Source organism: Ranitomeya imitator, chromosome 2 (assembly GCF_032444005.1).
Source record: "Ranitomeya imitator isolate aRanImi1 chromosome 2, aRanImi1.pri, whole genome shotgun sequence".
Classification (NCBI taxonomy): Eukaryota; Metazoa; Chordata; class Amphibia; order Anura; family Dendrobatidae; genus Ranitomeya; species Ranitomeya imitator.
Genome location: NC_091283.1, coordinates 391,778,863 through 391,791,911, shown reverse-complemented (window position 1 = coordinate 391,791,911; position 13,049 = coordinate 391,778,863). Strand labels below are relative to the sequence as shown.

The 13,049-nt window shown below is 47.4% G+C and overlaps 1 protein-coding gene across 1 annotated transcript in view; it reads right to left on the bottom strand.

The window, feature by feature from the left end:
* Positions 1-12,077, bottom strand: part of LOC138666991 (zinc finger protein 665-like) — a 103,544-nt gene extending 91,467 nt beyond the window's left edge. The window contains exons 1-5 of the mRNA XM_069755200.1: positions 11,994-12,077; positions 2,269-2,418; positions 1,960-2,139; positions 1,754-1,877; positions 1,573-1,670 (exon numbers count right to left, since the gene is read on the bottom strand). Coding sequence (XP_069611301.1) covers positions 1,573-1,670; positions 1,754-1,877; positions 1,960-2,139; positions 2,269-2,346 — 480 coding nt within the window. The 5' untranslated portion in view covers positions 2,347-2,418; positions 11,994-12,077. The remainder of the gene's footprint in view (positions 1-1,572; positions 1,671-1,753; positions 1,878-1,959; positions 2,140-2,268; positions 2,419-11,993) is intronic.
* Between the last annotated feature and the right edge of the window lie 972 nt (positions 12,078-13,049).

Here is a 13,049-nt window from a genome sequence, read left to right as displayed (position 1 = left end):
AGACGGAGATGAGAGAGGAGATATAAGGAGGTGCAGAACTGTGGAGAGCTTTGTGGGTGAGATAGATGAGTTTATACTGGACCCTGTAGCGAATGGGTAGCCAGTGTAATGACTGGCACAAGATGGAGGCATCGGTGAAGCGGCTGGACAGAAATATAACCCTGGCTGCCGCATTTAAGATGGATTGGAGAGGAGAAAGTTTGGAAAGAGGAAGACCGATCAGAAGAGAGTTGCAGTAGTCCAGACGAGAATGAATAAGAGCGACAGTAAGAGTCTTAGCAGTTTCAAAGGTGAGAAAAGGTCGGATTCTGGAGATGTTTTTAAGATGCAGGTGACAGGAGCGAGTGAGTGATCGGATATAGGGAGTAAAGGAAAGTTCGGTGTCGAATATCACCCCAAGACAGCGGGCATGCTGCTTGGGAGTTATAGTTGAACCCTCCAGGGTAATTTCGATGTTGGGTAGAGTGAGGTTAGTAGAAGGGAGAAACACAAGTAGTTCAGTTTTGGAGAGATTTAGTTTCAGATAGAGGGAGGACATGATGTTAGAGACAGCAGACAGACAATCCTTGGTATTTTGAATTAGGGTAGGGGTGATGTCGGGGGAAGAAGTGTATAATTGGGTGTCGTCAGCATAGAGATGGTACTGGAACCCAAATCTGCTGATTGTTTGTCCAATAGGGGCAGTGTATAGAGAGAAGAGGAGGGGGCCCAGGACTGAGCCCTGCGGAACCCCGATAGTAAGGGGACGAGGAGAGGAAGAGGAGCCGGCAAAAGATACAGTGAAGGAGCGGTCAGAGAGGTAGGAGGAGAACCAGGAGAGGGCTGTGTCCTTGAGGCCTATGGAGCGGAGCATGGTGAGAAGGAGCTGGTGATCCACAGTGTCAAATGCGGCAGAGAGATCCAGGAGAATCAGCAGAGAGCAATGACCTTTGGATTTAGCTGTTATTAGATCATACAGATCATTAGAGGTACAAGGAGATCCAACAAAGGGCCAAGTCTGTAATGTCAACAGATCAGAACGTCTGTAATATACAGTGTTCATTTTAGGACATGATCAAATGAAGACTGTAGTAGTAAGAGGGAATGGTCCACTGTGTCAAAGACGGATACCAGTTCCAGGAGAAGTAGGAGGACAAACTCATTCGCTTTCATTTCGCGGTTAGTAGGTCATTGGTGACTTTAATCAGGGCAGTTTCAGTGGTATGGTGGGGTCTGAAGTCAGATTGGGAGATGTTTCTAGGTGGTTCACTGTATACACAATAGACTGTAGTTGTAGTGCATGCTTCCTACATGGAGCTCTGCAGACTGAGGTTGTACTATTGCTCATTGTTAGCACTTGAAGCATGATATGTGTGCAGTCCAAGCGTAACAGTTTCTTAGAAATACATGTTGTCATGCTTGGGAGTCGGACGGGAGAGCCGCCGGCCAGTTCGAGTATTGTGATGCAATGCCAATCCGAGGTATACATCTGACTTCCCTTATACTGGTGGACAAAACAAGACTGAAAATAAGACCTTAACAGCCGTCCACAGCTCACAGAGAAGATCTCATGGAAACCTCCTATCCATCTACCTGATGATCCTGAGGAACATTGGGATCTTCTTGTTTACAGTTCTGTGGAAGAAGAGGACCGGGAAATCTCTCTGGTGCTGTCCTCTTACGGGATAGAACTGAAAGAATCATAAACAGGTACTGAATTCATTCTTTACATAGAGACATTTATAGGCAATGTGTATTTAGTCCTGTCTATTACCTGGCGATATGAGGGGCTGGGGAACCTTCATCATGATGTCATTGAACAGATCTTTGTGTCCTTCTAAATACTCCCACTCCTCCATGGAAAAATAGATGGCGACATCCTGACACCTTATAGGAACCTGACACATACAATGATACTGTCATCCCCCAATCCCTCAATAGGGTTACTGTATAATGTCCCAGCTTTCACAGAAGTGTCACCTGTTCAGTCAGCAGCTCAATTATCTTGTAGGTGAGTTCTAGGATCTTCTCGTCATTGATGTCCTCATGTATCAGGGGGTGAGGAGGAGTACCCGTGATTGGGATCAGGGGAGTTCCCCATCCCTCAGACACAGGGTCCTGACAGCACTCAGTAGAGGTCTTCTTCACTACTGTGCAATCCTGGTTATGGAGAGACACATTAATAAATCTCACTACAGACATTTCCAGAGTCCTCACCTCTCCAGTTCTGTCCATCTGTTATTCCCATAGATAAGAATGATGTAATGTGACGTCATCAGAATCTCTCACCTCTCCAGTAAGCCGGAGGAGGATCTCTAGGGTGAGTTGTAATATCCTCTCCGCCATCTTGTCCCTGACCCTATCCATTCTTGTAGGGTCACTCAGGAGAATTCTCTTATATGGAAGATCTCCACTGAGAGGATCCAATATTGTAGGGACCTGAATGGGGAGAAGATGACGATGGAACATCATAAACATCTCATGTAAGAAATCTGCAGAGCTGTCACCAGCGTCACATGATCACTACATCCAGTCATGGACCCGTCCTGCCCCCTGTATAACACACAGTCCCATGATAGTCACATACAGCCCAGCATAATATCTCAAGCCCAGCACCAAAAAGTCAGAAAAAATCTAAAAAGAAAACCTAAATTGTATTATATATTTTTTAATATGATTTCAACACTTCAATTAATTAATACGAATGAAAGAAATATTTATATGTATTTTCAATGAAGTCCACAGAAAGCTAATTGAAAACTTGTCCAGCCACATGTCAATTGTTCCAAATGGTCAGTCTAAAGGTACCTTCACACCGACCAACTTCACAACGATATCGCTAGCGATCCGTGACGTTGCAGTGTCATGAATAGCGATATCGTTGTGTTTGACACGCAGCAGCGATCTGGATCCTGCTGTGACATCGTTGGTCAGAGCAGAAAGTCCAGAACTTTATTTCGTCGCTGGATCTCCCGCAGACATCGCTGAATGGGCCTGTGTGACGCCAATTCAGCGATGTCTTCACTGCTAACCAGGGTAAACATCGGGTTACTAAGCGCAGGGCCGCGCTTAGTAACCCGATGTTTACCCTGGTTACCAGTGTAAATGTAAAAAAAAATAAACACTACATACTTACATTCCGGTGTCTGTCCCCCGGTGCTGTGCTTTCCTGCACCGACTGTCAGCGCCGGCCAGCCGTAAAGCAGATTACAGCAGTGACGTCACCGCTGTGCTTTACGGCCAGCTGTACTATTGCACCTTTTCTTGGCTGTACACAATTATTGTAGGCTTTTTGTATATCAGGTGCTCCACAGCCACCTATTGTTTTTTGTTACATGCTCAACGTTGGTGCTATTAATTAATATAACCCATTTATTACTACTTTCTTACTATTTATGCACCATTTTGCAGTACTGCCCCTTTTGTTCCCAGTACAGGTAGTATAGTGTGACCGGAAACAAAGAAGGACAAGAAAACGGAATAGGAAGGATGATTGTCATAGTTCCTCCCCTCAGTGTTTCTGTGACACAGTTACTGACAGCTCAGTCATCGAGTGTGGTGCAGAGGCTTGCTGAGCGGTCAGTGTGTTGATTGACAGCTTGGCCGTCCAATCTGAGACTGGGAGACACTGGCTGTCTCCAGGGATTCATTATCCCAGGTGATTGCCAGGCTATTTAACGGAGCTGTTTCTCCCAGACCTCTGTCAGACGTACGTTCAGCTTCTGTGTGGTTTGTCTCTCTGTGCCTTGTGTTCTGTTTGTAGATATTTTGTTGCCTGACCTTGGACCTCATTCTGGTCATCCGTCTGTTTAACACCTTCTGCTCTGATCGGCTATCATTCTTGTATTCTGACCTCAGAGCTTTACCTGACTATGGCTTTGTCTCTTCCTTCTATTTATGATGTACCTTCCTGGCATCTGACCTCTGACTCCTTGACTATCCCATCTCATGGCATACAATGAAAGATAGCAATAATAACAGATATATAGAGAGATCAGCAATAACATACAGACAAACTAACATCAGTGTGGTCTGTATGTAAAAAGTAATGCAAAAAAAAATCGTTCTCAGTGGAAAAAAGAAAATAATAAGCTTCTAGATACGAAACCTTCTATTGGATAAGTAAAAAAAATTAATCACGTTACAAAGCAAGCTTTCAAGACTTCTTAGGTCTTTTCATCAGGCATGGTATAACAAACTATCTAAACAGCAATGAGCGAAACCAAACTGTAAAGTTCGGGGTTCATACCGGAAGATGCCAAAATCTAAAAACGTGCCGAAGAAAGTTTGTTGAAAGGCTGCAGCACAGCCAATCAACAAGCTTTTAGGCAGTGGGCACTTCCAGAGCCATCACAGACATGCCAAGTATTGGCATGGCTGTAATTGGCCGGCGCAACACTTGATCCATCCTGTATCAATGGCGGATCATGTCTTGCGCTGCTATTTTACGCTGAGCCTGATGCAGCAAGCTCCAACAGCCCAAAAATTGTTGTGCAATTTCTGCCAAGTACCCGGATACCCCATATGTGGGGAAAAGCTACTGTTTTAGCATGTCATGGCTTTGAAGGAAAGGAGTGGCATTTTAGAACGCAGACTTTGATGCAGGCATCATGTCGTGTTTGGAGAGTCCCTGATGTACCTAAACAGTGGAAATTTATCTAGACGCATAGTTATAATAATTATTAGAATGCTTTTAGTTTTACTAGTGTATGAATTTGCGACGTGGTGGTATGTGTAAGTTATGCGGAGAACATCAGATTATAAAAGTGTGTTATGTCAACAGCGTAAAACCAAACTTTTTAGATTTATGGAAGTGTGGTATACTTTGAAGCAATTCTTAATGCAAAGGCCAAGTTTCTCTGGGCAGGTTTTACAATGTTAAATTGGATCCTTTCGTATTCCCCTCTATGATGATATGGTTTTGGGTGAAATATTGATGGGCATTCAAATTTGTCTGGGCCACCATAAAAGGTATTATTTCCTCAATGAAAGAAAAATGTGAAACAGTCCAATTCAGTGAGGCCTGTAGCTTCTAATTGGATTCCTGGGTTGACCATGAAATCTGGAATAACAGGCTGGTCATTTTTGGGGGCTGAAGTCCATATTGGATTGATTGCTCTAGGGGTTGCCTCGGTCATAGGGCACCTTGATGGGCATGCTTCTGGAGACGGGAGGCGTTGACGATGACCACTTCGTGGTAACAAAGGGTTGCTAGGATGTAGTGTGATGTTTTAACTATTAATGTTATTAGTGTGATAAAAGTAATGTTATGTTTTATCCCTACGGCCAGTGTTGTGTGTTCGGTTCTCCTACAGGCTATGCCTAAGGCCGTCCCTGGGAATGCAGGAAGTCTGTCCACTAGGGGAACCATACAGTAGATATACAGTTTGCACTACGCTAGGGATTAGATAGTGAGTTTGGATTAGCCCAAAGTTTAGGAGGGTTAGATCTGGTTTTATAGAAAATGATTCTGGATTACAGTCAGTTAGTCAGAGTCTAAGACTCAGTAAGTGCAAGTTCTGGGTGGAGTAAAGAGCAAGACTAAACATAGCAGAGTAAGCAGGTTCCAGTGCAATGAATGTGCGGTAGAGAAGAACGAGTTCGGTCAGTGCAAGTTTCCTACTAGAATGAGGGCACATCTCCAGCTACGTCAAGATGCTGGGATAGTTTGGGGCTCAAGGTCAAGAAAAAACAGAGTCTTGCCTCTGTCTCCCTGATGAAGAATTTGTCAGCCGGGTCGCGGAGTGGGGTAAAGATGTTAGGTCTCAGGACAGGACTTGGACAAGGATTGATGGAGCACAAAACAAAGGGATCACCACTAAAAAGAGACTGTCTTAATCTGTATGACGCAGCCATGTGTAAATACATTGCACAGTAAAGTCGGACCTGTTAACCTGGACCCAAGATCTTCTGCCTTGCTTGTAACTGGATCTATTCCGATGGACAGCAAGTTAACAATAGCTCCAGAAACAAAAGTTAGGAGGAAGAGCACTACAGGAATGTGGTTCTCACTGCTTGAAAACAAGAAAAGTGTATACCTCCTCTGCTGAATAGCGTCTTCTTAAAGAATGGGTCATAATTATTTTATTCTTTAAAACTCTGGGAATGTGTGTGTAAGTGGTGCTTTTACACGTGTTTTGTGTGGGGCTTGTGTAAAGGGTATTACAGAAAAAAGTAGAGAAAAAAAAAAGTAAAACATGTATAATTTTTATTTTGATTACTGGTCTCATACACTGCAGTACTTGTGAGAGTCTGCTTAAGGCCGGAGTCACACATGCGAGAAACACGTCCGTGTCTCGTATGTGAAAAGCAAGCTCTGGCGCCGGCACTCTAGAGTGGAGCGTGCGGCCGCATAGCAACACATGGAGCCGCACGCTCCGCTCCCAAGTGCCGGCACCAGAGCTTGGATTTCACATACGAGACACGGACGTGTTTCTCGCATGTGTGACTCCGGCCTAAAGCTGAATCTCACAGGCCACCGTACCTTGGGGTCATTACATGACCTCAGAGAAGCGTATTGGCAGTTGTAAAGGGGTTGATATAACAACTTTAATATTGTTTATGTTGTGTCCTGGAGCACAGCAATATTTTGCAACAGGTAAAGGGTTTTCCATCTGTAATCGTGTGGTGATGAGACCACACCATCTCTCTCAGTTTATGTCCTGTTTCCCTAACACAGAGACCCCCAATAGGACATATAGTGCACAGAATTAAGTACACCCCATTGGAAGAACATGTGAATGTCCCGGGAATGCTATACTCCTGCTGTGTGTTGGGGATCTGTATCCTGTCTGTGGTCATTACATGAGTGCAGGTTTAAAGCTGTGTGCACACGTTGCTGATTTTTCACGTTTTTTTCGCGATAATAACGCTAAAAAAACGCAAAAAAAAAAAAACAGCATACAATAAGCATCCCATCATTTAGAATGAATTTCGCATGTTTTGTGCACATGATGCGATTTTTTTTGCGGATTTCCCACTATAAAATGCATTGGGAAATGTCTGGAAAAAAAACGCATCAAAAATGCGGCAAAAACGCACAAAAAAAGCATGCAGATTTCTTGCAGAAAATTTCAGGTTTTTCTCAGGAATTTTCTGCAAGAAATCCTGAACGTGTGCACATAGCCTTACAGCTCTTCACAGTAATACACACAAGTGTTCATCAGAGCAAATGTGCAGAGAGTCCTAATGATTCCCCCCCCATCCCCCAAGACTGAGTCCTGTCCCCTCTATCACACAGTCCCTGCTCCCCCATTACCGCTCACCAGTGCAGACTTCTCCCTTCAGCTCTTACATGTGGAGATGGCTGTACCCTAATGTGCAGAGTCCCGATGCCCCCCCCCACCAGGACTGAGTCCTGTCCCCTCTATCACACAGTCCCTGCTCCCCATTACCGCTGACCAGTACAGACTTCTCCTTTCAGCTCTTACATGTGAAGTCGGCTGTACCCTAATGTGCAGAGTCCCGGTGCCCCCCAGGACTGAGTCCTGTCCCCTCTATCACACAGTCCCTGCTCCCCCATTACCGCTCACCAGTGTAGACTTCTCCCTTCAGCTCTTACATGTGGAGCCGGCTGTACCCTAATGTGCAGAGTCCCGGTGCCCCCCAGGACTGAGTCCTGTCCCCTCTATCACACAGTCCCTGCTCCCCCATTACCGCTCACCAGTGTAGACTTCTCCCTTCAGCTCTTACATGTGGAGCCGGCTGTACCCTAATGTGCAGAGTCCCGGTGCCCCCCAGGACTGAGTCCTGTCCCCTCTATCACACAGTCCCTGCTCCCCCATTACCGCTCACCAGTGCAGACTTCTCTCTTCAGCTCTTACATGTGGAGCCGGCTGTACACTAATGTGCAGAGTCCCGGTGCCCCCCAGGACTGAGTCCTGTCCCCTCTATCACACAGTCCCTGCCCCCCCATTACCGCTCACCAGTGCAGACTTCTCCCTTCAGCTCTTACATGTGGAGCCGGCTGTACCCTAATGTGCAGAGTCCCGGTGCCCCCCCCAGGACTGAGTCCTGTCCCCTCTATCACACAGTCCCTGCCCCCCATTACCACTCACCAGTGCAGACTTCTCCCTTCAGCTCTTACGTGTGGGACCGGCTGTACCCTAATGTGCAGAGTCCCGGTGCCCCCCAGGACTGAGTCCTGTCCCCTCTATCACACAGTCCCTGCTCCCCCATTACCACTCACCAGTGCAGACTTCTCCCTTCAGCTCTTACATGTTGCTGCTTCCTGCAGAGAAAACCCTTCACTTCCTACAAGCCCATTTTGCTCCTCCCCATGTGACTGATCACATGACTGACATAATCACAGGTCCTGGAAGGAGACCTCCAAAGTGTTACAGAATGGTAGTGACTAGATTGAAGGTGATGTTTTGAGGACCTCATTTTACCATCTCCGCTGTATACAGTTCAGTGCTGAGAACACTATATCGGATTAAAAAATCCTCTCCAATGTAGTCAGCTCAGCACTAAAGCAACTAGAATTTAGTGATTATAGTGAGTAGAGATGAGCGAATATTTCAATGATCTAACAGACTATTGAAATATTACGTTTAATATTAGGCGAATGTATTACATTCGCCAAATTTGCAATATTTGCCAATTAATTTGTTGAATATTCGCCGAACATAACCTTATGCCATTCAGATCAATGGGAAGCAAACAAACGCATGCACAACACCTTAAAATGGCCCCAAATCCTCCCAAAACACATCAAATGAGGGACAGACACCAGGAAAGTGGCCTCAATTCACCCACACTACTAATTGTAGCACGGAACTGCAGCAATCAGCCAGGCATGAGGCATCGGGGTCTGGGACAGCATTTACAGCTTTCAATTGAACGTCGCAGTAAGATGAGGTGGGTGAGGGATCGGTGTAGGACCCCTTTGCTGGGAGCCCTGACACCACATGCAACACCTCTACCTGTTTTCATGATGAGCCACACTCAGGTGGCACAAATATCAGTTTCCTAAACTACCATTGTCCGAAAAATGTAAGGATAGTAACACGGGTAGTTGACTCCAAGAAAGTGGAGGCCTACTGCTACAGGCAACATGCATGAAGAAGACCCAACCAGGAGCCTACACATTTACAAAATTTAGTTGCAGACACCAACAAAGTAGCATCAATTGCAATAAAGTAGAATTGGTATAGTGGGTACTGACACCTCTTCGACTACAGCCAACCCAGCAGATGGAGACTGTAACGGGCAAGGTAGTGGAATCACTGTTCCGTATCCCTCTGAAAGCCTGGAAAGGGCATAACTAGGTAGCCTTCCCAATCCCTACTCGGACAAGTGACAGTAGGCGAAAACTGCGACCCAAAAAGGTACAAAGAGGTGGCACCAGGTGCTACTCTCTGGTTGACCTACAAAATGTGGCAGCTGACCCGCTACAGCAAGTAAGCCGCAACGGCCCAAAGGAGAGATGATAAAAGCAGGCAGTCACTGTCGGGACTCTGGAACCAAGGGGGCAGATGGGACTGGCTGAGAAACAGAAAAACACTAGAAGGTGCTTGCTCGACTGGGTGTTAGACAGATGGACACTGGCAGGTGCGATCTGGACCATCTGATGGACAGAAGCACGCAGACAAGTATGAGCAGACGGGTACACGGTAGACGAGACAGGCGGATCTGGCGAACCAGACAACCAGCAAGCATGCAAGGCAAACTAACAACATAGCTCAGGCACCTCTATATCGGAGAAGTCTTAAATAGAAGGTGTCGCCCAGCTATAGGTTGGGAATACCTTAGGTTGACGTGGGCGGTCTATTTAAGAGGGACAGAGCGCACGCCTGCGACCTCTAACCATAGTTTCCGGTCCTACAACTGAAATTTGGTGGACATTGACACATATGGGGCGAGATGAGGAGGTGGTGTGTGAGTTGGAGACACTGAATGTCCTGTCTGTTAGGTACGAGGAGATCCAACAAAGGGCCAAGTCTGTGATGTCAACAGATCAGAAAGTCTGAAGTAAGAAGGAATGCTCCACTGTGTCAAAGACAGATGTCAGTTCCAGGAGAAGGAGGAGGACAAACTCGCGTCGCTTTCATTTGGTGGTTAGGAGGTCGTTGGTGACTTTAGTCAGGGCAGTTTCAGTGGAATGGTGCGGTATGAAGTCAGATTGTAAGCAGTAAAACAGTGAACAAGAGGAGAGGTGGGAGGACAGTTCAAAATCAACGTGTTGTTCCAATAGTTTGGTGGCATAGGGGAGAAATTATATGGGGCGATATGTAAACACAGAGGGTAGGTCAAGGGTGGGCTTTTTGAGGATGGTATGATCGAGGTATGTTTCAATCAGGATGGAAGACACCAATTGTTAGTGACAGGCTGAAGAGGTAGAATAGGATAGTGATGAAGACTGTGGTAAAGTTGGAGTGAGGTGGGATGTTATTGTGTCAAGTTCACAGGTGGTGTCTGTGGTCATTACATGAGTGCAGGTTTTACAGCTCTTCACAGTAATACACACAAGTGTTCATCAGAGCAAATGTGCAGAGTCCCGATGATTACCCCCACGACCGAGTCCTGTCCCCTCTATCACACAGTCCCTGTACCCCCATTACTGCTCAGCAGTGCAGACTTCTCCCTTCAGCTCTTACATATGGAGCCGGCTGTACCCTAATGTGCAGAGTCCCGATGCCCCCCAGGACTGAGTCCTGTCCCCTTTATCACACAGTCCCTGCTCCCCCATTACTGCTCACCAGTGCAGACTTCTCCCTTCATATCTTACATGTGGCGCCGGCTGTACCCTAATGTGCAGGGTCCCGGTGCCCCCCAGGACTGAGTCCTGTCCCCTCTATCACACAGTCCTTGCTCCCCCATTACCACTCACCAGTGCAGAATTCTCCCTTCAGCTCTTACATGTGGAGCCGGCTGTACCCTAATGTGCAGAGTCCCGGTGCCCCCCAGGACTGAGTCCTGTCCCCTCTATCACACAGTCCCTGCTCCCCCATTACCGCTCACCAGTGCAGACTTCTCCCTTCAGCTTTTACATGTGGAGCCGGCTGTACCCTAATGTGCAGAGTCCCGGTGCCCCCCAGGACTGAGTCCTGTCCCCTCTATCACACAGTACCTGTTCCCCCATTACCGCTCACCAGTGCAGACTTCTCCTCCAGCTCTTACATGTGGAGCCGGCTGTACCCTAATGTGCAGAGTCCCGGTGCCCCCCAGGACTGAGTCCTGTCCCCTCTATCACACAGTCCCTGCTCCCCCCATTACCGCTCACCAGTGCAGACTTCTCCCTTCAGCTCTTACATGTGGAACCGGCTGTACCCTAATGTGCAGAGTCCCGGTGCCCCCCCAGGACTGAGTCCTGTCCCCTCTATCACACAGTCCCTGCTCCTCCATTACCGCTCACCAGTGCAGACTTCTCCCTTCAGCTCTTACATGTGGAGACGGCTGTACCCTAATGTGCAGAGTCCCGGTGCCCCCCAGGACTGAGTCCTGTCCCCTCTATCACACAGTCCCTGCTCCCCCCATTACCGCTCACCAGTGCAGACTTCTCCCTTCAGCTCTTACATGTGGAACCGGCTGTACCCTAATGTGCAGAGTCCCGGTGCCCCCCCAGGACTGAGTCCTGTCCCCTCTATCACACAGTCCCTGCTCCTCCATTACCGCTCACCAGTGCAGACTTCTCCCTTCAGCTCTTACATGTGGAGACGGCTGTACCCTAATGTGCAGAGTCCCGGTGCCCCCCAGGACTGAGTCCTGTCCCCTCTATCACACAGTCCCTGCTCCCCCCATTACCGCTCACCAGTGCAGACTTCTCCCTTCAGCTCTTACATGTGGAGCCGGCTGTACTCTAATGTGCAGAGTCCCGGTGCCCCCCCAGGACTGAGTCCTGTCCCCTCTATCACACAGTCCCTGTCCCCCATTACCGCTCACCAGTGCAGACTTCTCCCTTCAGCTCTTACATGTGGAGACGGCTGTACCCTAATGTGCAGAGTCCCGGTGCCCCCCAGGACTGAGTCCTGTCCCCTCTATCACACAGTCCCTGCTCCCCCATTACCGCTCACCAGTGCAGACTTCTCCCTTCAGCTCTTACATGTCGCTGCTTCCTACACAGAAAACCCTCCACTTCCCGCCCATCCTGCTCCTCCCCGCCCATCCTGCTCCTCCCCCCATCCTGCTCCCCCCCCATCCTGCTCCTCCCCCCATCCTGCTCCTCCCCCCATGTGACTGATCACATGACTGTGACATCATCACAGGTCCTGGAAGCAGAGCTCCAAAGGGTTACATAATGGTAGTGACTAGATTGGAGGTGATTTTTTGAGGATATCATTTTACCATCTCCGCTGTAGACGGTTCAAAAAATCCTCTCCGATGTAGTCAGCTCAGCACTGAAGCGACTAGAATTTAGTCATTATGGAGAGTAGAGATGAGTGAATATTTCAATGATCAAACCGATCATTGAAATATTACGTTTAATATTAGGCGAACGGATTACGTTGGCCAAATTTGCAATATTTGCCTATTAATATTTACCGAACATAACCGAATGCCATTCAGGTCAATAGGAGGCAAAATCAAACGCATTCACAACACCTTATAATGGCCCCAAATGCTCCCAAAACACATCAAATGAGGGACAGACACCAGGAAAGTGGCCTCAATTCACCCACAGTACAAATTGTATCATGGCACTGCAGCAATCAGACAAGGCATGAGGCATCGGGGTCTGGGACAGCATTTACAGCTTTCAATTGAAAGTCACAGTAAGATGAGGTGGGTGAGGGATCGGTGTAGGGCCCCGTTGCTGGGAGCCCTGACACCACATGTAACACCTCTACCTGTTTTCATGCTGAGCCACACTCAGGCAGAACAAATATCAGTTTTCTAGACTACCACTGTCATAAAAATTTAAGGATAGTAACACGGGTAGTTGAGTGCAAGGAAGTGGAGGCCTGACAGTCTCGGAGGCCTACTGCTATAGGCAACATGCATGAAGGAAAGCCAACCAGGAGTCTACACATTTACAAAAATTAGTGCAGACACCAACAAAGTGGCATCATTTGCAACAATGTAGAATTAGTATAGCGGGGACTGACATCTCTTCTAGTACAGCCAACCCA